Source organism: Heloderma suspectum, chromosome 2, assembly GCF_057233095.1.
Source record: "Heloderma suspectum isolate Gila_16-S chromosome 2, 16-S_ref, whole genome shotgun sequence".
NCBI classification, from domain to species: domain Eukaryota; kingdom Metazoa; phylum Chordata; class Lepidosauria; order Squamata; family Helodermatidae; genus Heloderma; species Heloderma suspectum.
The window spans coordinates 328795681-328816531 of NC_139459.1; the positions used below are offsets into that span (position 1 = coordinate 328795681).

Genomic DNA, 20851 nt, shown 5'->3' on the forward strand with positions numbered 1-20851 from the left:
CTCAGTGGTAGAATACATGCTTTGCATGCAGGAGGCCCCAGGTGTGATCCCCAGGTTCTCCAGGTAGGGCTAGGAAAAAATCCTGCCTGAAACTCTGGAGAGCCACTGCTAGTCAATGTCGACAATACTGGGCTAGGTGGACCATTGGTCCGATTCAGTGTTTGTTTACTCACTCACTTACTTACTTAAAATATTTCTTGGCCACCTTTCAGGACAGGAGCTCTCCCAAGGCAGCTTACAATAATAAAATAGACTGATACAATGTCATAATCACACCAATCTAAAAAATGACAAAACACACACACATGTAATCAGGGGAATGCCGGAGTAAATAAATATGGTGTCAGGGCCTTCTTAAAAGCCTGCAGTGATAAAGCCTGGTGGATCCCTGATGACAATGTATTCTAGAGGTGTGGGGCCACTGTAGAAAAGGCCCTCTCTTGTGTACTTGCCCATCTAACTGCCTTCAAAAGTGGGCAAGTGAGAAGGGCCTCTGTTGCTGTTCTGAAAGTGTGGCTGAGCTGATTTGGTGAAGTGGTCCCTCAAGTCATTTGGTTCCAAACTGTTTAAAGCTTTAAAGGTTAAAACCAACACTTTAAATTGGGTTCGTAAACACCCTGTTAACTAGTGCAGCTGGTGCAGTGCAGACAATACATGATCTGACCGCCTCACCCCCACCAACACTTGGGCAGCTGCATTCTGCATCAGCTGACGTTTCTTTTTCTTTTTTTAACCTATTTTTATTTTGCTTTTACAAATAAAATAAACAGTACCAACAATATAATCAAAATCTTCAGTTTCCAACATTACAGTATTCTAAAAAAAGAAAAGAAAGGGAGGATAGCAAAAGAAGGAAGAGAAAAAAAAGAAAAGAAAAAACAGAATTATATTAAACTTCAATAAAAACAAACCAAATATCCAAACAGTCTTCTAGCACAGAAATAGAAGCAAACCATCCACTTCCATTAGCCATAAGTTACTATTCAGTTAACACATATTAATAAACTTGAAAGGTTTAACCAGCAAGGAACAGCAACAACAATAATCCTATAGTGATATTAATAGTAATAATACTAATAAAAAGGGGGAAAAAAGAGAAGTTTATGAGAAAGACAAAAACAGGAACAAATCATTTGTATATTTTAAGTAGTATCATATCTAAAAATAGATTTATATGTGTTATCACACATACACACACAGATATGCACTTTATTACAATATAACATAAAATAGGAGAGAGAAGAAAAAATGATATTCAAACATTTATCTTTGGCCTACTGCCTGATCAGTTATCAGCTAAAACCCAAACAGCACTTCAAAATAATAGTAAAAATGGCTAGGTTCCAACTCCAGAGGCTGAGAGAGTTGGTTCCCTGAATTTAATTTTAATACCAATTAAAAATGTTTCTGCAGCATCAGGATCCAAGAATCTCTTCATCTGATCTTCAAAAAGAACACAAAATGTAGCCGGATATTTAATATGATATTGCAGGTTAATTTGCTTTGCCAAACATCTTGCCTTGGCAAATTGCCTTCTGTCAGCAATTTCTTTAGTATGCTCATGAAACAGCATAATCTTGTCATTTGCTGGTCCCCATCGGAGCTCACCTCGTTCTCTTGCCAGACGGATAAGGTAGTTTTTTGTGGAGACTCGTGAAAATTGAACAATAACTGTCCCAGAAGTCCCTTTAGTGCCATGCCTTGAACCAGGAACACGATATGCATGCTCAATATCAAGTAAGAAATCAGATGGTAAAGCAAATAGCTCATGCAAAAGTTTATCCATAAATCCCACCAAGCCTATATCAGTAGCAATGTCTTTAATACCAAGGATACGTAGATTTGCTCTGCATTTGAAGGCCTCCAGCTGAGAGATTCGAGCAGACAAAACATTATGAGACACTTTCATGGCCATTTCATGTGCTACAATCCGATCTTCAAGATCATTAACCTTCACTTCCATCTTTTGAAAAGAGATATTAATTAAATCCACAGCCCCCTGAAGGGCAGTTATTGAGTCTTGGATTGTTTCAAGTTTCTTTGACTGCTCTCGTAGCTTCAAAGACATAGTTTTTATCAAAGCAAGCAACTGCTCTTCATCTCTGGCATTTCTAAAAACCTTTGCCGGGGGAGCCATTGGGAGGGTAGGTGGTGTTTTCAAGCCTTTCTTTTTTTTCCCTTTGGTTCTGCCATCCCCCACTTTCCAAAGCACAACAAGCAAGTATAATTGCAGAAACAAGAAAAACAAACTTACACACTTACAAGTCCTCAGATATGGCTGGTAGTTTAAGTTCAGAGATGATGTTTGGAGCCGTTTGTCCTTGTGTCTTCTAATTGCTTAGAAGTTTCAAACAGTGTGCAGTAGATGACACTCTGGCATCTATTCTTAGATTTCAGCCCCTCTGTTTCTTCACAAAAGCAGCTGTTCTTCCAAGATTTCTTCCAGATGGTACTGTAAGCTTCCCCTTTTAATTCCAGGGGAAGATAAAAAGGTTTCTCAACCCTTTCCCCGCTGTTTGAGATAAGCAACTTGCAGAACTCTGCAAGTCACTGCTGGACGCTATGGCTCCAACCGGATGTCTCTCACCAGCTGATGTTTTCTGAGTCATCTTCAAAGGCAGCTCCATGTACAGTGCATTACAGTAATCTATCCTGGACATCACCAGTGAATGGATAACTGAGATAAGCTTCCTATGTTCCTATGAAATCCAGTATGAAGAGAGGAATATTCAAGCTTCATTCATTCTGGATTTGATTATGTAAATTATTATTTTTATTTAAAATATTTATAGGCTCACTTTAAGGGTTAGGAACTTTCTCAAGGTGGCTTCCAGTAGTCAGTATAAAGCATACATAACAATAAACTTCAACCACAAAATTATTCATTTTTAAGCAATAAAACTAAAGTGTTAAGCCCAATATAACACTAAAATCTAATAAATGGTCTGGAAACTTCGACTGGTCCAACATAGGGCAACAAAATTGTTAACAGGACTGGTGAATGTGATCATATTAGGCCAGTACTTTTCCACTGGCTGCCAGTTCATTTTCAAGCCAGATTCAAAGTGCTGGTATTAACCTTCAAAGCCCTAAACTACTTGGGGCGAGATTAACATCAAAGATTGTCTCCTCCTATATAACCGGGCCAGATCGTTTCCAGCGGTCCTTCTCCAGGATTCCCCCACCAAAAGAAGTGAGTTGATTGGCTACTAAGAAGAGGCCCTTTTCTGTTGTGGCACCCTGGTTGTGGAATGAACTTCACAGAGAAGCTAACCTGATACCTGTGTTTACTCTTTTTGGCACTAGGTGAAGACCTTTCCCCAGCATTTTAGTCTTTCAGTGTTTATTTCTATTTATTTAAAATATTTATTTGCTGCCTTTCAGGGCAGAAGCCCACCCAAGGCAGCATACAACAGTAGAAAACATACAACCAATACAATATTAAAAGTGATAAAACACAATAAAACAGTGAGAACACAATAAAAACAGCAATAAACACCAACAACAGAACCAGCAATAAAAGCAACAACAAAAGCAATCGTATCAGGAGAAGGCCAGAGTAAAATAATTTGTTTTCAAGGCCTTTTTAAAAGCCTGCAGTGATGGAACATGGCAGACCCCCAATGGCAGCTTATTCCAGAAGCATGGAGCCACTGCAGAGAAAGGCCCCTTCACTTGTGGTCAACTACCGAACTGTTCTCACAGGTGGACAGGTGAGAAGGGCCTCTCTTGCTGATCTTAAAGTGTGGGCAGGCTGCTATGGGTGAAGGCAGTCCTTAAAGTAATTTGATCCCAAACTGTTTAGGGCTTTAAAGGTCAAACCCAGCACTTTAAATTGGACTGGGAGATACACTGGTAACCAGTGCAGCTGGCGCAGTATAGGTGTTATGTGATCGGAACGGATCAGCCTCACCAGCACCTGGGCAGCCACATTCTGTACCATCTGAATCGTCTTCAAAGGCAGCCCCACATACAGCACATTACAGTAGCCCAGCCTAGACATCACTAGTGCATGGCTACCTGAGATGAGGTCCACCTTCTCTAGATAGGGCTGCAGCTGGCGTACGAGCCTAAGCTGGAAAATGCACTCCTGGTCACCACAGCCACCTGGGCTTCCCCAGTTAGTGCAGAGTCCAAGAGGACTCCCAGACTGCACACTTGGTCTTTTAGGGGGAGCGCAACCCCATCTAAGACCAATTGTAAACCTCCATCTAGAGTAGTTGGTTTCCCAACCCACAATACCTTCATCTTGTCTGGATTAAGTTTCAGCTTATTTACTCTCACCCACCCCAAAACAGCCTCAAGACACTCAATTTTTGTCATTTTAAATCTGTTACTGTATTTTAAATCTTTGCACTGCTGCTGTTTTATTTTGGTTTTCTTTTTATTTTATACTGCAGTTTTAAACTTTTATATTGTATTTTATTGTGTTGCATTTTGCAGTTTTAATTATTGTGAACTGTCCAGAGAGCTTTGGTTATTGAGTGGTATAGAAATGTGATAAATAAATATTCAAATAATAGCAGCTCAAACCATTTCATTTTAGCAGTCCTATTTAAGAGAAAGCCACAGTAAACAAGTATGCCTTTAGGGCTCTCCCAAAGGCTTGCAAAGATGGGGCCTGACATGTATTTGTCTATTATATAATATGTTAATCTCCTATTAATATTCAGGGTTGTGAAACCTATTTTGGATTCCTAATCGCCACAGTCATTTTCAGAAGCCAGTATTAGGGGAAATGTCTAATTTGGAGGGTTCAGCATTAAATGTTTAAGCAATCAGGTGCCTGGGATGTTTACAGCCCTGTTGAGATATGTTTATTTTCAGCCATGAAAATACTCGTCTGCGTTGAATAGAAACTGCTCATGAGTGAGCAGTGGCCAACAGTATCGCTGCCTTTCCCTCTCTTCCATTTAATTCCTGGTTACACATGCATTCTTTTTTCTTATTTACTCCAGTGTTTTTTGTGTATATAAAGGTGCACAAGCAGCAGTCATAGCACTGCACCCATCGTTGTAGGACTTTTAAAAATCTATCCATGCATAGGATTGTGCTATTAGGCACTCTTATGCATTTTTTGCAGGCCTTCAGGGACTTCTCTGTAGTTGTCCAATTTAACGTATTTAGATTTTTTGCTTGGCATGTCCCCTCTAGGTTCATGGCAAACATCAATAATACATTTATAATTCTTTGAAATAAACTGAATTAAAATTAATTTACAATTAATAACCAGATCGAGTCACATCACCAAAATGCTTATCCAGATAAGGAAGTCTGTGCAAATGTTTGCCAGACCTTTAGAGGAAGCAACTCCCAAAGCTCTCTACAAGATGTTCTTGTGAACCGCCCAGAGAGCTTCAGCTATCGGGCGGTATATAAATAAAATGTACGAATCGCCATTGTATTACAACATCCACACTGCTGCAAACCATGTTCTGATGCAAGAAAAAAAATATTCTGTTCCTGCTAGAGCAAATGACACTTTCTAGAAACCTCTTTGTTAGGGAAAAAGTGTTTTTTTTTTTATAAGAATAAGGTTTGGCCAAAGTGAAAAGCTTCAGGTTAGCCCATCACATATACATAGATAGTAGCTCAGATACATTTACAGTATCTAGAAGAGCAGAATCCAAGAAGGTTTTTTTTTTAATCTATATTTATTTTAATTTTTATAAGTGAAATAAACAATACCAACAACATAGTCAAAATCTACAGTTTCCAACATTACAGTATTCTGGGGAAGAAAAACAATAAGGAAGAAAGCAAAAGAAAGAGAAAAGAAATAAATTAAGAAAGAAAACCAAAAGATTATATCTGAGCTTCAATGAAAGCAAACCAAGTATCCAAATATAAGTCTAATTGCAAATTATACCTATACAGCACTCTTCCAAACATTGCAGGTATTATTAAATCTTCAATCCGCTGCTCCATAAACTGTGAGCCTTGTCTTTCAATGTTATAACCTCAGTCTTATAGCAAATAAATGGGAGCAAACCATCCATTTCCATTAACCATATATTGCCATTCCATTGACACATATTAGTAAACATTAAAAGTTTAACCAACAAGAAATAATCAGAATCATAATCCCATAATAATGATAGTAATACTAATATGATTTTTTTTTAAAAAAGAAGAAATTTAAGAAAAGGATAAAAAATAAAAAGTAAAAAATAAAAACAAACCATTTATTTATTTTAAGTAATATGATATCTAAAAATGTATCACAAAGGAGAAAGAAAACAAAAATATGCAAACATTTAATCTGGCAAACTTCCCAGACATCCTATCAGCTAAACCCTAAACAAGACTTCAGAGGAGCAGTAAAAATGGCTGAATTCCAACTCAGGAGGCTGAGAAAGTTGGCTCCCTTGTTTTAATGTTAACACCAATGAGAAATGATTCGGCCCTATCAGGAGTTAAAAACTTTTTCATCTGGCCTTCAAAAAGAATGCAAACTGTAGCAGGATATTTAATGTGATATTGCAGGTTATTTTGCTTTGCCAAACTTCTCGCTTTGGTGAATTGCCTTCTTCTGTCAGCAATTTCTTTAGTATAATCAGGAAAGAGCATAATCTTGTCATTTTCTGGTCCCCACCGTAGCTCACCTCATTCTCTTGCCAGACGCAGAAGATAATTGTTTTGGAGAAACTCATGAAAACTGAACAACAACAGTCCCAAAAGTCCCTTTAGTGCCACGTAGTGAGCCAGGAACATGATATGCATGCTCAATATCCAGTAGAAAATCAGATGGCAAAACCAATAACTCATGCAAAAGTTTGTCCATAAATTCAGCCAAACATACATCAGCAGCCAAGTCTTTAATATGAAGAATACGAAGGTTTGCTCTGCGTGTAAAAGCCTCCAATTGGGAAATTTGAGCAAAGTATTGTGAGACGCTTGCATAGCAGTTTCCTGAGCAATAACTCGATCTTCGAGCACATTAACCTTAGTTTCCATTTTTTGAAGAGAGATATTAATTAAATTCACAGGCCCTTGGAGGGCAGTGATTGAGTCCTGGATTGTTTCAAGCTTCTTTGACTGCACTGATAGCTGAAAAGACATAGTTTTTATCAAAGCAAGCAACTCCTCTTCACCTCCAGCATTTCTAGAAACCTTTGCCAGGGGAGCAGTTGGGGGGCGGGGTAAGTGGTGTTCCCAGACCTTTTGTTTTTCCTTTGATACTGCCATCCTCCACTTCCAGAAGCACAACAAGCCAGTATAATTGCAGAAACAGAAAAAACAAATGTTTAGTTAGATTTACGTGCCAGTCTCCAGATATTGCTGGTAGTTTGAATTCACAAATATTTTTTGGAACTCGTCAGTCTTGGAGTCTCCTAATTGCTAGGAATTTCAAACAGCGTTCGGTAGATGATACTCCGGCCACTGACCTTAGATTGCAGCCCTCTTGCTGCAGTGCAAAAGCAGCTGTTCTTCCAAGATTTCAACCAGATGGTCCTGTAAGATCCCCCTTCTAATTCCAGGGGAATTTAAAAAGGTTTCTCAACCTTTTCATAGCTGTTTGAGATAAGCAACCTGCGGAGCTCCACAGGTCACTACCAAGATGACATGGCTCCGACCAGAAGTCAACCCAAAGGTTTTTTAAGCGTGTGTCTCTCTGTGTGTGTTTTACTATAGATTATCACGACAGCAAGCATCTAAACGATCATTTCTGGCATATACCTAATCCCAGGAGCTATTAGACAAATGATAACATTGTGTGCTATATTATTTCATTCTGCTCCATCCTGGCCTTCCAGCTGCAGACCAAGAGTGATTATAAGTAATGGGGCTATAAAAGCCATTCAGTAATTAGAACACTCGCTGGCCATATGCCAGAAGTGACAAAAGAGAGTGATTTATGTAAGTCAGGGATGTTACATCTGCCATTCCACAGTCTGCATAGTGCCCTGGCTTTCAGGTCAAAACTTAACACTAGTGAGGTATTTGCTGTGGGAGGGGAAGAGACATTAATGAACGAGCTGCTGTCTGTCAGCTACTTTTGTTTTTAAAGAATGAAAGCCCTTTAGGAATGCTCTGTTGGACTGGGTTTATGGCTGTTGTATCTAAGACCAGGAATAAATTTCCCCCTAGACCGGTGATCTTCATTATTTTTCAAACAGGAGCCACTTTGGTTGCAGGCACCACCACACAGGCCACTTGGGAGACTTTCTTGGACCACGGGCATCCTCTCCCCGCCCTGTCCCCCAATCAAGTGCCCCTGCTGTGCACCGGAATCAGCTGGAAGCCTTTCTGGCCCTCACCTTCCTATCCCCTTCCATGTCTTCCAAACAAGGCCTCATTAGCCTGTCGCCTGCTCCTTGGATTGGGATAGAACTTTTTTTCATCACCGGGAGTGCTCTGCTTTAGTCATTGCTGCAAACCATCCAGCACAGGTTCATATAGTTATCTCTCTCTCTCTCTCTCTCTCTCTCTCTCTCTCTCTCTCTCAGTCTCAGTCTCAGTCTCAGTCTCAGTCTCAGTCTCTCTCCCACAGATTCCATTTCTCCTCCAGTTCCAGCATCTGGGCAGCGCACTACTGTACCTAGCCAGTCACATTGCTCTTGGGCTCCTCCTCCACCACAGCTAACTGGCTGCTCCTGTGTTCTCTCCTTTCTGCCTCCAGCCACCTCACAGCTGATGAGCAGCAGCTCTTCTGACTCTCTATCCCTGAAGCTGCCTGTAGCCTCCTTTGGTAGACCAAATCACAGCAACCAGCCCACTGCTACAGCAAACTACAAGGCATCGCTAGAGAGCCTCTGCTGAATGTAAGCAGCTACTGCAAAAAGAGAGAGTGTATGAATAAGAGGGAGAGGGAGAGAGGCAGAGAGCTGCACCTGAGGTCAGTGGGAGACATCAGTGGCCCTTGAGCCTTGCAGTGAAGAACACTGCCCTAAACTGTACTGGCTAATGAGTGTGGTTTGGCCGGCTGGCTTGAGTCACAGGCAACTATACATAATGGACTTGTGTCCTTCTTCTCCAGACTGTATAGTTTGATCAGGATGGCGGTTAGCCTGTTCTGAATTGCAGCAGAGCCATTGGATTTCTATTATATTCTTTATAACCCACTCTGTCATTAAGATTTGAGGCAAATAATAGCATACATTGCCCATTCTCATAATTGCATAGGGTCAGCGTTATACCCATATTTAAACAAAGGCGAATAAAGCCAACACGAACAAGACCTGAACATAGATTTAGGTCCATGATTGAACCACATTTGAAGATGGCTTTTCCCTGCTCCAAAGCCAAGGCCAGGTGCACAAGAACGTTTCACGCACTAACCAGCCAATCCTATGCATGTTTATTTGGAGCAAGTGTCACAGAATTCAGTAGGGGTTGCTCCCAAGTCATTGTGCATAGGATTGTGGTCTACACCTTTTACACTTAGTCCTGCACATCTAGCACGAAGTTAAAATTAGAAGGCAGAAAGCACTATGGACTCTGTTTTAATGGGATGTCTGTCATGAACAGTGCAAGACTTGGGGTATGTAAATTTTCAGTTGATTGTTTTGGACCAATTGCTACTTTCTCTAGGCAAGCAGAAAATTGTACATCTGGTCTCAGCAAAGCAAAGGTAAGAGTGAAAAACAGAACATGTTTTTTCCTATGTGGAGAAATATTTTGTTAGAGTGCTGGAACTAACTTGTGAAGGGCAGAAGAGTTATTCTCTGGGGAGAAGAGTTATTACAGCACAAAACTGTAGTAACCAATTTTCCCGTTCCAGACTTTTGTCAGACTAAAAAATAAAAAGACACACTCAATTTACTTTAGGCAAAAAAGGGCCTTGCAATATGATAGCAAGCAAATCTAGATCACACAGCTTTCACATGTGGTGCATCTTCTAGAGTCTTTCAATGTGGCACAGAGCAGAAAAAATAAAAATCTTCCTCACAAAAATCCGACGCTTCTAGTCTGTGCCATTTCAGCCACTGTCTGTGCCATTTCTGAAATTCTCTGGTGACTTACTACTATATCAGTTTCAAAATATAGACTTTCCTGGAACTCGTATAGTACATTTCAATACCATAACTGTTTGCATTTTTGTTTTGCATTGCCCTCACAACACCAAACCTTTTGAGTTTTCAAAATCAATCTGCATGCAAACTGTTAAACCACTTTGGTGGTTTCCAGATGAGGCAAACCACCAAAACTTAAAAATTGTCAATAAGCTGCAGTAGTTAGATACACATTCGGTACTGGCCACCAAATCCATAAGCACAGCAAGAAAAAAGATTTGTTGTCGTTGTTTATTTGCTCAGTCGCTTCCGACTCTTCGTGACTTCATGGACCAGCCCACGCCAGAGCTTCCTGTCGGCCATCGCCACCCCCAGCTCCCCCAAGGTCGAGTCCGTCATCTCCAGAATATCATCCATCCATCTTGCCCTTGGTCGGCCCCTCTTCCTTTTGCCTTCCACTTCCCCTAGCATCAGCATCTTCTCCAGGGTATCCTGTCTTCTCATTATGTGGCCAAGGTACTTCAGTTTTGCCTTTAAGATCCTTCCCTCAAGTGAGCAGTCTGGCTTTATTTCCTGGAGTATGGATTGGTTTGATGTTCTTGCAGTCCAAGGCACTCTCAGAATTTTCCTCCAACACCACAGTTCAAAAGCATCTATCTTCCTTCGCTCAGCCTTCCTTATGGTCTCTCTCGCAGCCATAGGTTACTACGGGGAATACCATTGCTTTAATTATGCGGACCTTTGTTGTCAGTGTGATGTCTCTGCTCTTCACTATTTTATCAAGATTTGTCGATGCTCTCCTCCCAAGAAGTAAATGTCTTCTGATTTCCTGCAGTCAGCGTCTGCAGTAATCTTTGCGCCTAGAAAGACAAAGTCTGTCACTGCTTCCACGTTTTCTCCCTCTATTTGCCAGTTATCAATCCAGCTGGTTGCTATAATCTTGGTTTTTTTGAGGTTTAACTACAACCCAGCTTTTGCACTTTCTTCTTTCACCTTCATCATAAGGTTCCTCAGCTCCTCCTCGCTTTCAGCCATCAAAGTGGTATTATCTGCATATCTGGGATTGTTAATGTTTCTTCCAGCAATTTTAACTCCAGCCTTGGCTTCATCAAGCCCAGCACGTCGCATGATGTGTTCTGCATACAGGTTGAATAGGTAGGGTGAGAGTATACAATCCTGCTGTACTCTTTTCCCAATCTTAAACTGGTCCGTTGTTCCGTGGTCTGTTCTTACCATTGGTACTTGGTCGTTATACAGATTCCTCAGGAGGCAGACAAGATGACTTGGCATCCCCATACCACCAAGAACTTGCCACAATTTGTTATGATCCACATAGTCAAAGGCTTTCGAATGGTCAATAAACCAGAAATAGATGTTTTTCTGAAACTCCCTGGCTTTCTCCATTCTCCAGCGGATATTGGCAATTTGTTCTCTAGTTCCTCTGCCTTTTCGAAACCCAGCTTGTACATCTGGCAATTCTCGTTCCATGAATTGCTGGAGTCTACCTTGCAAGATCTTGAGCATTAGCTTACTGGCATGTGAAATAAGTGCCACTGTTTGATAGCTTGAACATTCTTTGGTGTTTCCCTTTTTTGGTATGGGGATATAAGTTGATTTTTTCCAATCTGATGGTCATTTTTGTGTTTTCCAAATTTGCTGGCAAAGAAAAAAGATACTACCTATTAAATATTGTACATATTAGATAGGTGAAGGATATGTTGCTAGGAGTCTTAACAGCTTGTTGCTTTGCATGCTTACTTAGGAGCAAATTCCACTGAGTTCAGTGCACTTTAGTAAGTGTGCATAGGATCGCAGACTTAGCAAAATTACTCGCCCAACAGATCCTATGCTTGGCTGTTGCAGTGGCAGCCAAATGTAGGGTCAGTCACTAGGTGCCATATAAGAAGGGTTACCATGCAATTAGAAAAATGAGTGAAGTCTTTCTTGAATAACTTTAAGGGGAAACGGTGAAACTGCTGAAGTCATTACATGTTGAGGGAGAATTTGCAGAATCCTGCATGCAGCTAGGGCTGAACCTCGGGGCCAAAGTCCTGGAGAGCCCCAAATGACCACCAAAAGAGCAGCAGGTGATGGGGGCAGCAATGAACAGGTAGGTGATGTCAGCACCTGTGCTGGCATGGGCATCTTGGGGTCCACTGGGACTGCTGCTGCTCACAGCATTCTTCTTATTCTGAAAGAAAGAAAGAAAACATTTTATAGTTGGGGGTGACCAGCTGGAGGGGCATGTACCTGGTTACAGATGCTCAATTTATCATTTTTACTTGAAACATATTTTATCCTTTTCTAGAACAAACTGGTGTTTATTCCAAAGTTAATGTATCTAGCTTCAGGGCGGCAGAATTAAACTCCATTCTATTCCTGTATTCGTGATGGTACTGTGATTCAGGTGAGTTTAAAAAGTAAACTTGCACATGCACATAGTAATTTTTTTTTAAAACTAGGGCTTGCGTTCTCTCACTGCCCACTCCCTTTTTTCCTCTCCTCGAAGTCACATGTGTGAGGGATCGTATCCATGGAATCATGGGAGTAGGGTGAGCAGTTGTACATATGTATTGAGCGGAATAAAAATATTAGTCCACGCCTTCCTAGTTCAAAACCCCTTTGAGTGTCAATATGATGCAACATTCATTAGTTTAGAGGTTGCTGTCAAAATCGAAAATTGTTTATTTTATGTATCATGGCCATTCTGTGTTTGATCTTCTGATTGCTCCTCCACTCATTAACACTGATTCCAGAGTTTGTTGATGATGAGAACTGCTAGCACGAGGCTCACGTTTGCTTATCTACTCACTCTTTAATAGGTTCAGTGTAGCACGTCTCCTCTCCACTTCTTGTCTTCATTACTGCATTGATGGATAGTGTGTGCTGAGTTTATTCATAGTACTGGAACATGCTGTCCAAGTGTATCTCTCTGCCTGATAGAATACCAGTGTTCTGCATGAATAGGGTCTTAAAGCAGCAGAAAACAAAGTTCTCCCTAGAGTGAAGGACTTTTGTGAATGTGTGTGTGTGTGTGGTGGACGGATGTCAGCTAGGCATATCCCGCTGATCGTGCAATGTTAGTGGCAACTTGTTCTCTAATCTTTTATGAGAAGGGTCTCTGATGCACTTCAGACCTAACTAACCACGTTGGAACCACTGTTCTGTGATGAAGTCCTGCTCATCTGGGAACTGTATCTGTGAATAATTCAGTAACATGTGCAGGGCGTGTTGATCTTTCCTACATAATGGACATCCAACACCCACACAATCTGCCCCACCTATATGTTTGTGACATTAACCCCCAGCTGAATAGGATCACATCACTGAAAACTAACTCCCACATGGCTGTGGGTTCTATATGAAGGGCATCCCTCTCCCAGATGCAAAGCAAATACACTCATCTTCACTTGGAAACTGTTGGAGAATATAGAGTTAAACTGAAATGGGGTGGCACTGGAATTTGAACAGGTATCTTAAGTCCTGTGGGAGTTTGCATTAGTGGAACAATTTCATTTCAGCTTAATAATTTTGCATGCCTGGAGAGTGAATTTTTCAGGCCCTTGTGGGACTGTGGGAAGTACAGAAATAGACGAGTATGTGGCAAAGGGAAGTGTTGCTTAATTGTTCTCTTTTTTGGAAAAAGAAATTGGCTGATCCTCTGCCCTGCTAGGAGTTAATTAGTGGGAATTCAACAGGACTAATAAAAATGGCTCTTTCTCAAGTCCCAGAACAGTGATTAGCCCTGGAAGTCTCTGATGGAGAACTGTTCCTATATAAAACCTTAGATTCTTGATTATTATTATTTAATTAAGTGTTTCAAATTCCCATTTTAACTACTGCACATTAAGTCTATGCTGATCTACGACCAAATAACTAATGAGTATATTTATTGATGTATATAATTATGAACATAGTAGAAGTCTTATGTGATTTATATTCTACATAGGTTTTATGTGCTGATGCTGCACAATATTCTTCTTTAATATTTCAGCTACTTGTACAAACGTTTCATTATTGTATAATAAATTTTACTTAAACCTATACATACTGCTTGGTCACCAGAAAAAGTAAGATGCATCTCCATTTTAGATATTTGAAGCTTTAAAACAGGACGTGCATTCTTTTGTTTAGCTACTATTAATACATATAGACTTTTCACTATTAATTTAGTAGACTGGTGGTGTTGGAAAGAAAGAACTCATGAGGAAAGATGGGCAATTTTTTGGCTTGTAATTTTAAAGCCTTCCCTGGGAATGTTAGTATTTCAACATTGGACCAGTTCAGACATAAAGCAGGAACAAGTGGGCTTGTAGGGATCTCTTCCACTTCTCCCCAGTCTTCTCTCCCTTGTGCAGTGGATTTGGTGCTTCAATCCCAGTTTATTTAAACCACAATCCCCCATTATGTCTACAGTAGAGAATTCTGGCTTAATGTCAGTTTACTTATGGACCAAACCGTGGTTTAAGATCCTAATATTTAAGATCCTGGATAGCATGCCAACATAAGCTAGATTTCCTAATTTTAAATGTAACAGTAAACTCTGGTTAAAACAAACAAGGCTTGAAGTGCTGAAGCTGGCATGGGAGAAGAGGGGGAGGAATGTGCATGTCATGGCCCAGGACCAAAAGCCTTTTGAGACTGAGGTTTCTGGTGGCAGTGACTCTGTGGAGAAGTCAGAACCAGTTCCTGGACCTTCACAGTTGGGGACCTTCACAGGTGGGGTTCTCCACCTTGGATCCTGCACTCTGTCTGGTGTGGACTTCAGTGAGCAGGGAGGCTCTTCACTCCCCAGACCTTCACCGCATCTAAGAAGCCAGTGACTGCAGATGCAACACTTGAGGTGGAGTTTCCAGAAGGATTCTGCTGGCCAGGCTATAAAAACCTTGCTCTGTCAGTGCCAGGTTAGGTTGTCTTACCTGCCTGGAGGATTGCTCTCCATGGTTCTGAATCTGAGCTCATGGTCCCTGAGTCAGCACCTGCAGGTCTGTTCAGAAGGATACCATAGTTTACGGAATCAAAAGCATTTGAGGACAGCTAACTCTCAGACTCTCCCCGCTCCCACAGCCACATCCATTTCCTGGCATAAGTCATCTACCAGGGTGACCAAGGCTGTTTCCACCCTGAACCCAGGAAAGGATCTTAATAATCAATGTCCTCCAGTTCTATCTGGAGATGGCAAGCTCCCACTCGGTCTTGGACCTTGCTCAAGAATGGTAAATTTGAGGCTGGGCAATAATTTTCCAGAGCCAGCAGATCTAAATTTGGCTCCTTTGGGGTGGCTGGAATTGCACCGCTTTTTAATGAAGTATGAATAGTCTCTGAAGTCCAAATATATAGACCAGGTCTGTCAGATTTTACTAGCAAGAAGGGCAAGAATCCAAAGAGAGAAGAGATTGGTCTCAATCTTCCAAGCAGCTTGTCAACATCCCCAGAGTTTATAAGCTGAGAAGAATTGGGACCAGATGGTCTTTTAGCTACATCCATATCAGATATCAAAGTCATCCAGGTCATAATAGATAGAAGCAATTTTATCTGCAAAATATATTGCAAACTGGTCACAATGGGCCATTGATGCTTCTACAAGTTGATCTACAGGTCCCGAAATAAGCAGGAACCTACCATTTCAAAAAGCTCTGGTTGTGGAGAAGTAAGCTTTCTTCACCACCACAACATAGGCTCTAAAATGGGCTCTAATCTGTGTTTGGTCATATTCATCACAAGTTTTGTGTGTTCTGTGTTCCATTTGTCAACCTTGTAGTTTCATCACTACAACCTTGTAGTTTCATTTAGAATGCCAAAGAGCTGAATTGGCTCTGTGAGTTGGCTGAGGAAGTTTGGGATTGATCATATGAATAGCCCTAGTCATCTCCTAGTTCCAGGCATCAACTAGGACCTCAGCAGGATCATCAGATGCAGCTACAGAAAAATCCCCTAAGGACATCAGGAAACCCTCTGAATCTACAACTCTCCTGGAGTGGACCATACACTTTGGTACTCCACCCCTGTGGAGGCTAGAGACAGCATATAGTCCATACAAACAATTGCCTTTCATGAGATAAGAATGCATCCTAGAATATGGAGAACACACTTCTGCAGCTGCATAATGCATAGGAGGATTAGGGATGATGGGTAAGGAAGGGGATATTATGGTAATTCATTTACTCCTTGTAGCCTTAATTGAGACATAACTTTTTGGTTGTAACTGTGAGTGCTTGGATATGTCCTGAATGATTCCAGGAGATGGAATCTGTGATGTCTTAGCATATTTATATAAATCACCATTGTTGTTGTTCAGTCGTTCAGTTGTGTCCGACTCTTTGTGACCCCATGGACCATAGCACGCCAGGCTTTCCTGTCCTCTGCTCTCTCCCAGAGTGTGCTCAAGTCCATATTCATTGCATCAGTGATGCTATCTAGCCATATCATCCTCTGCCATCCCCTTCTCCTTTTGCCTTCAGTCTTTCCCAGCATCAGGGTCTTTTCCAGAGAGTTTTCTCTTCGCATTAGGTGGCCAAAATATTTGAGCTTCAGCTTCAGTATCTGTCCTTCCAATGAGCAGTCAGGGTTGATTTCCTTTAGGATTGACTGATTGGACCTCCTTGCAGTCCAAGGGACTCATAAGAGTCTTCTCCAGCACCACAGTTCGAAAGCATCGATTCTTCGGCGCTCAGCCTTCCTTATAGTCCAGCTCTCACAGCCATATGTTGCTACTGGGAAAACCATAGCTTTGATTATACGAATCTTTGTCGGCAAGGTGATGTCTCTGCTTCTTACTATGCTGTCTAGGTTTGCCATAGCTTTCCTCCCAAGGAGCAAGCGTCTTTTAATTTCATGGATACAGTCACCATCTGCGGTGATCTTGGAGCCCAAGAAAATAAAATCTGTCACTGCTTCCATTTCTTCCCCTTCTAGATGCCAGATGGGGCCAGATGCCATGATCTTCGTTTTTTTAATGTTGAGTTTCAAACCAGCTTTTGCACTCTCCACTTTCACCCTCCACAAGAGGCTCTTTAGATACTCTTCGCTTTCTGCCATTAGGGTGGTATCGTCTGCGTATCTGAGGTTGTTGATAAGAATGACCATTACACCCTCCAAAATCTTTTGATTCAAACAAGATAATTAGGTGTTTGTCTAAGTATCTCAAACTGTATCTCCTTTATATACCTACTGTAACCTGATAGCTGCCACCTCCACAGTTGCTCTCATGGCTTGTACGTTATGTAAGTATGTAAGGAAGTCTACCCACTTGGAATTAAAATTTTATAAATTACTGAAAGCAATGTGGGAGCACCTGCAGATGTGAAATCAAATGCACCTCCCTACATGCATGTAAACGGGTCTGAGGCTAAGATATAGGTGTTGATGTTTGGACTTTACCCATACCCTGTTGTTGTGAGGATTGTTAATGGTTTCTTTATTTGAGGAAATGCCCATTCATATATATAACCGTCATCCATATTCATCTGAGAAGAATAAGAACCTGTCACAGGTAGATCTGCTGTGTTGTTTTGATTTGGTACTCAGCCTTGCTTTTTTGCCCAGCTTGTTATCTAAGAATATGCAGAAGAAGAGATACCCTGCCTTTCAATATTTTTCTTTCCCATTTTATCTGAGTCCTTTCTCTGTGTGTTCAGAAAAATATGTGATGTTGTGCATGTGTGTGTGTGCACACGTGCGCGTGCGCGCATGTAATGATGATCTCTTTTGCTCCAGCAGGTGGGTTATAAAGCCAGGGAGATCTCATGTTCGCAGAAAGTTATTTTTGGTAATCAGCCCCTTACAGGAGAAACACATAATAGCAGCATACCATAATTCAGAAGAGCTGCAAATTGCAAGTCTGACATTTGCAGGAGCTGGAAGTATTAGTCCTTTTTAAGCTCAGCTGTGATTTCTTTTCTTTCTTTTTTCTTTTTTTCCTGTAGGAAGTCGTCTGAACAAAGATCTGAGACATTATCTCAACCAGAGGTTTCAGAAAGGATCTCCAGATCATGAGCTGCAACAGACTATTAGAGATAACCTTTATCGCCATGCTGTGCCTTGTAAGTAATTAACAACTCATCTAGTGGATCTGGTATAATAAAACTCCAGCCCCCTTTGGTGGCAACCTTTTAACGTCAGCCAGCTGCTGTGTAGCAACCTGGTTTTGATAGTGAACAGGTGATTGTTTCCAATGGCAGTTGTGAAAATGTTGGATTTGATTTCTCAGTGGTTAGCACATACAATGCTTGGATGTAAGATGCCAAGATACCTGTGGGCCATAGCAAAGTGGTAGTGCTCATTAGGGATGGGCGCATTCCCTACCTGTCATTCTGTGGGGGAATTCGCCCATGGGGGGAGGCGATCCGTCCCTCCCCCTGGAATCCATCCAGGCCATCCAGAATCCGTCCACTACACCATCTGCATCCCTGTTTTTTCACGCGATAGGCTACGCAAGTATTTGCATAGCTTATCACGTCAAAAAAACCAGGTTCACAAATGGTGTACTGGATGCCATTTGCAGCCGTGAAGCTGGTAGATTAACCTAAATGGCTAATCTACCAGGTTTGTGGCCGCAAATGGCGCCCACTATGCCATTTGCATCTGGAGACTTACTTACAGCGATACGGCATGGCAATGGCTGCCGGCCGTATCAATATTCGGCAGTGATGCAAAGCAGGCAGTCGGCTCCATAGGATCGATGCTGACACGGATCCGACACGGACAGATTCCGGGGCGAGGCGGAGGTACGTGCTCCGTTCCACCATGGACTCCGGGCCTCATTGGAGTCCGTGGTGGAATTCTCCACCATCTCTAGTGCTCATGCTTTATCATAGAATCATAGAATAGTAGGGTTGGAAGGGGCCTACAAGGCCATCGAGTCCAACCCCCTTTACATGAAAAATGTCCCAGGTCCAATCCCTGCCATCACCAGTTTAAAAGATCAAGTTGCAGGTGATGGGAAAGACTTTTATCAGAGACCCTGGAAAGCTGTGCTAGTCCAAGTAGTTGATACTGGGCTAGCTGGACCCAGGAGTTTGGTTTGTTATTGAGCAGCTTCATACATTCATAGTGATCGTGGATATGTGAAGACAGCTGCAAAAATTCCTGTCTGTCTTCCAGGCTCAATTTGAAAATGTTGGTTTTGATCTATAAAGCTTTATGTGGCTTTGACCCACCGAAAAGATATTTCTTCCCTTTTGGCCAGTAGCATTTTTGGATAGTATCCTCAGTTTGGACAGAGAGAAGGTGTGAAGAAAGTATAGCTGTGAAAGTGTGAAGAAGGCATGAGCTTCCAAATGGGAAGCGCATCTGAACGTAAGCTTGAGTCTTTTGGAAGGCTTTGTTAGACCTTTCTCTTCAGGTAGGCTTTTGTGGAGTTTGTTAAAAAATGTCATGTGCATAAGGTTTTTAAGTGGATATTTTATCATTATCTTCTAAATGTATTTCACCCCTGAGACAGTTTAAAGCAATGTGGTCTCTACATTTAAATAAGAAAATACTGCATTATTTTCATTTGGCCAGTTGTATCCATATGAGTAGGTGTTTTGAGGGTCTATATCAGCCTTCCCAAACTTGGAACCTTCCAGCTACATGGGTGGCTGGGGGTGATGGGGGTTGTAGTCATAGGGCTAGAGGAACATGACCAGATTGGGGAATGCTGGTCTGTATAGGATAAAGATGCATATGGAGAAATGTGTGTGCCACTTGAACCCTTTAAATCTGTAGCTTCTTGCTGCTGGCCACGTTGTGTGCATCATCTTATTCTTCTTTGCAGTTCCAATTTCAGAAACAACGAATGAAGCAAATGAGCCCAAGTTCTGTTGGAGCATTTTTCTGCGTTGCCAAGGTTACATTTTGAAATGCTCTCAACTAGATTCTTTTCTCTGATTTATTGGACTTGACTGTGAGCTAAACTACTTTGCTTGGTTTTTAATCTCACCAAAGGCCTTGATTATAGAATTGTATTTCCTGGAGGTTTTGTGATTTTATTATTATTATTTTTTAAAGGGAGTGTTGATGCTGAATGAGAGATGTTTCTGTTCTCACATTAATATGAGCATGTGTTATTCATGCCTCAGTTACCTAACCAGCAGACAAATCTAGAAAGACGAGTTAGTAGTTATGCAGTGCTACCTTTACTGGGCTGTCGGTTGAATAGCTTTCTCTCCTCCATACCCTGTGTGTTTCTGCAAAATGGCAGGTTTTGAACGTAAAAAAAAAAATGCATAAGATTGAAACTGAATGTGGCTGCTTTATGTATGGCTGCCAGTTAGTGGGATGTGATGAGGGGTGGAGAGAGAGTGGGGGAGGGAGGGAAGTTTTTCCAGGGCTGAAGATTAATCTGGCTGCATACTAATTTTTTTTTTATTCCTCAATACACGTGACCATAAAATCCAGTGCTCTGGCCCAATCTCTCTATTGCTAATGGATTATGAAGTCTTGTATTTTGAAAATGGAACTCCCTGCTGATTATGTGGTAAACATGTTAAAGGCTCACAAGGTCACGCACAGTGCACATGCCTTGACTGCCTGCTGATTATTATTGCTGTAACCAAAGGACTTGCTGAACTGATGATTAATGGCCCAGAATATGTAAAACAGGTTCTTTCTTCTGTGTCCTGGGTGCTTCATTTGAAATCCTTGCAATTTACCTCTAAATAGTGCAGTAGCATATTGTGCTGCAACACTGAAATATGTATCAATAAAAACACATGGATAGCAGGGAAGAATTTCTGGGTAACCACCATGCAACTGATTCTGGAACAATAGTGACTCACCCAGTGTACCTGTAAGTAGCTTACCTGTTTGACATGGGAACTGTCACATTCAAAATGAACAGCTAAGGCCAGAGTTGGACAGCGACAAAGGGCGTTGTGCTGCAGCTCTTAAAGTAAGCAAATTGCTTTCTTGGG

General features: G+C 41.4%; 1 protein-coding gene across 5 annotated transcripts in view; it reads left to right on the top strand.

Moving 5' to 3' along the window:
* MAGI1 (membrane associated guanylate kinase, WW and PDZ domain containing 1) overlaps nucleotides 1–20851 on the top strand; it is a 661265-nt gene that overhangs the window by 343251 nt on the left and 297163 nt on the right. For all 5 annotated transcript variants that reach the window (XM_084840464.1, XM_084840465.1, XM_084840461.1 and 2 more), the window contains exon 2: nucleotides 17882–17998. In XM_084840464.1, the coding sequence (XP_084696590.1) occupies nucleotides 17882–17998 (117 nt within the window). The remainder of the gene's footprint in view (nucleotides 1–17881; nucleotides 17999–20851) is intronic.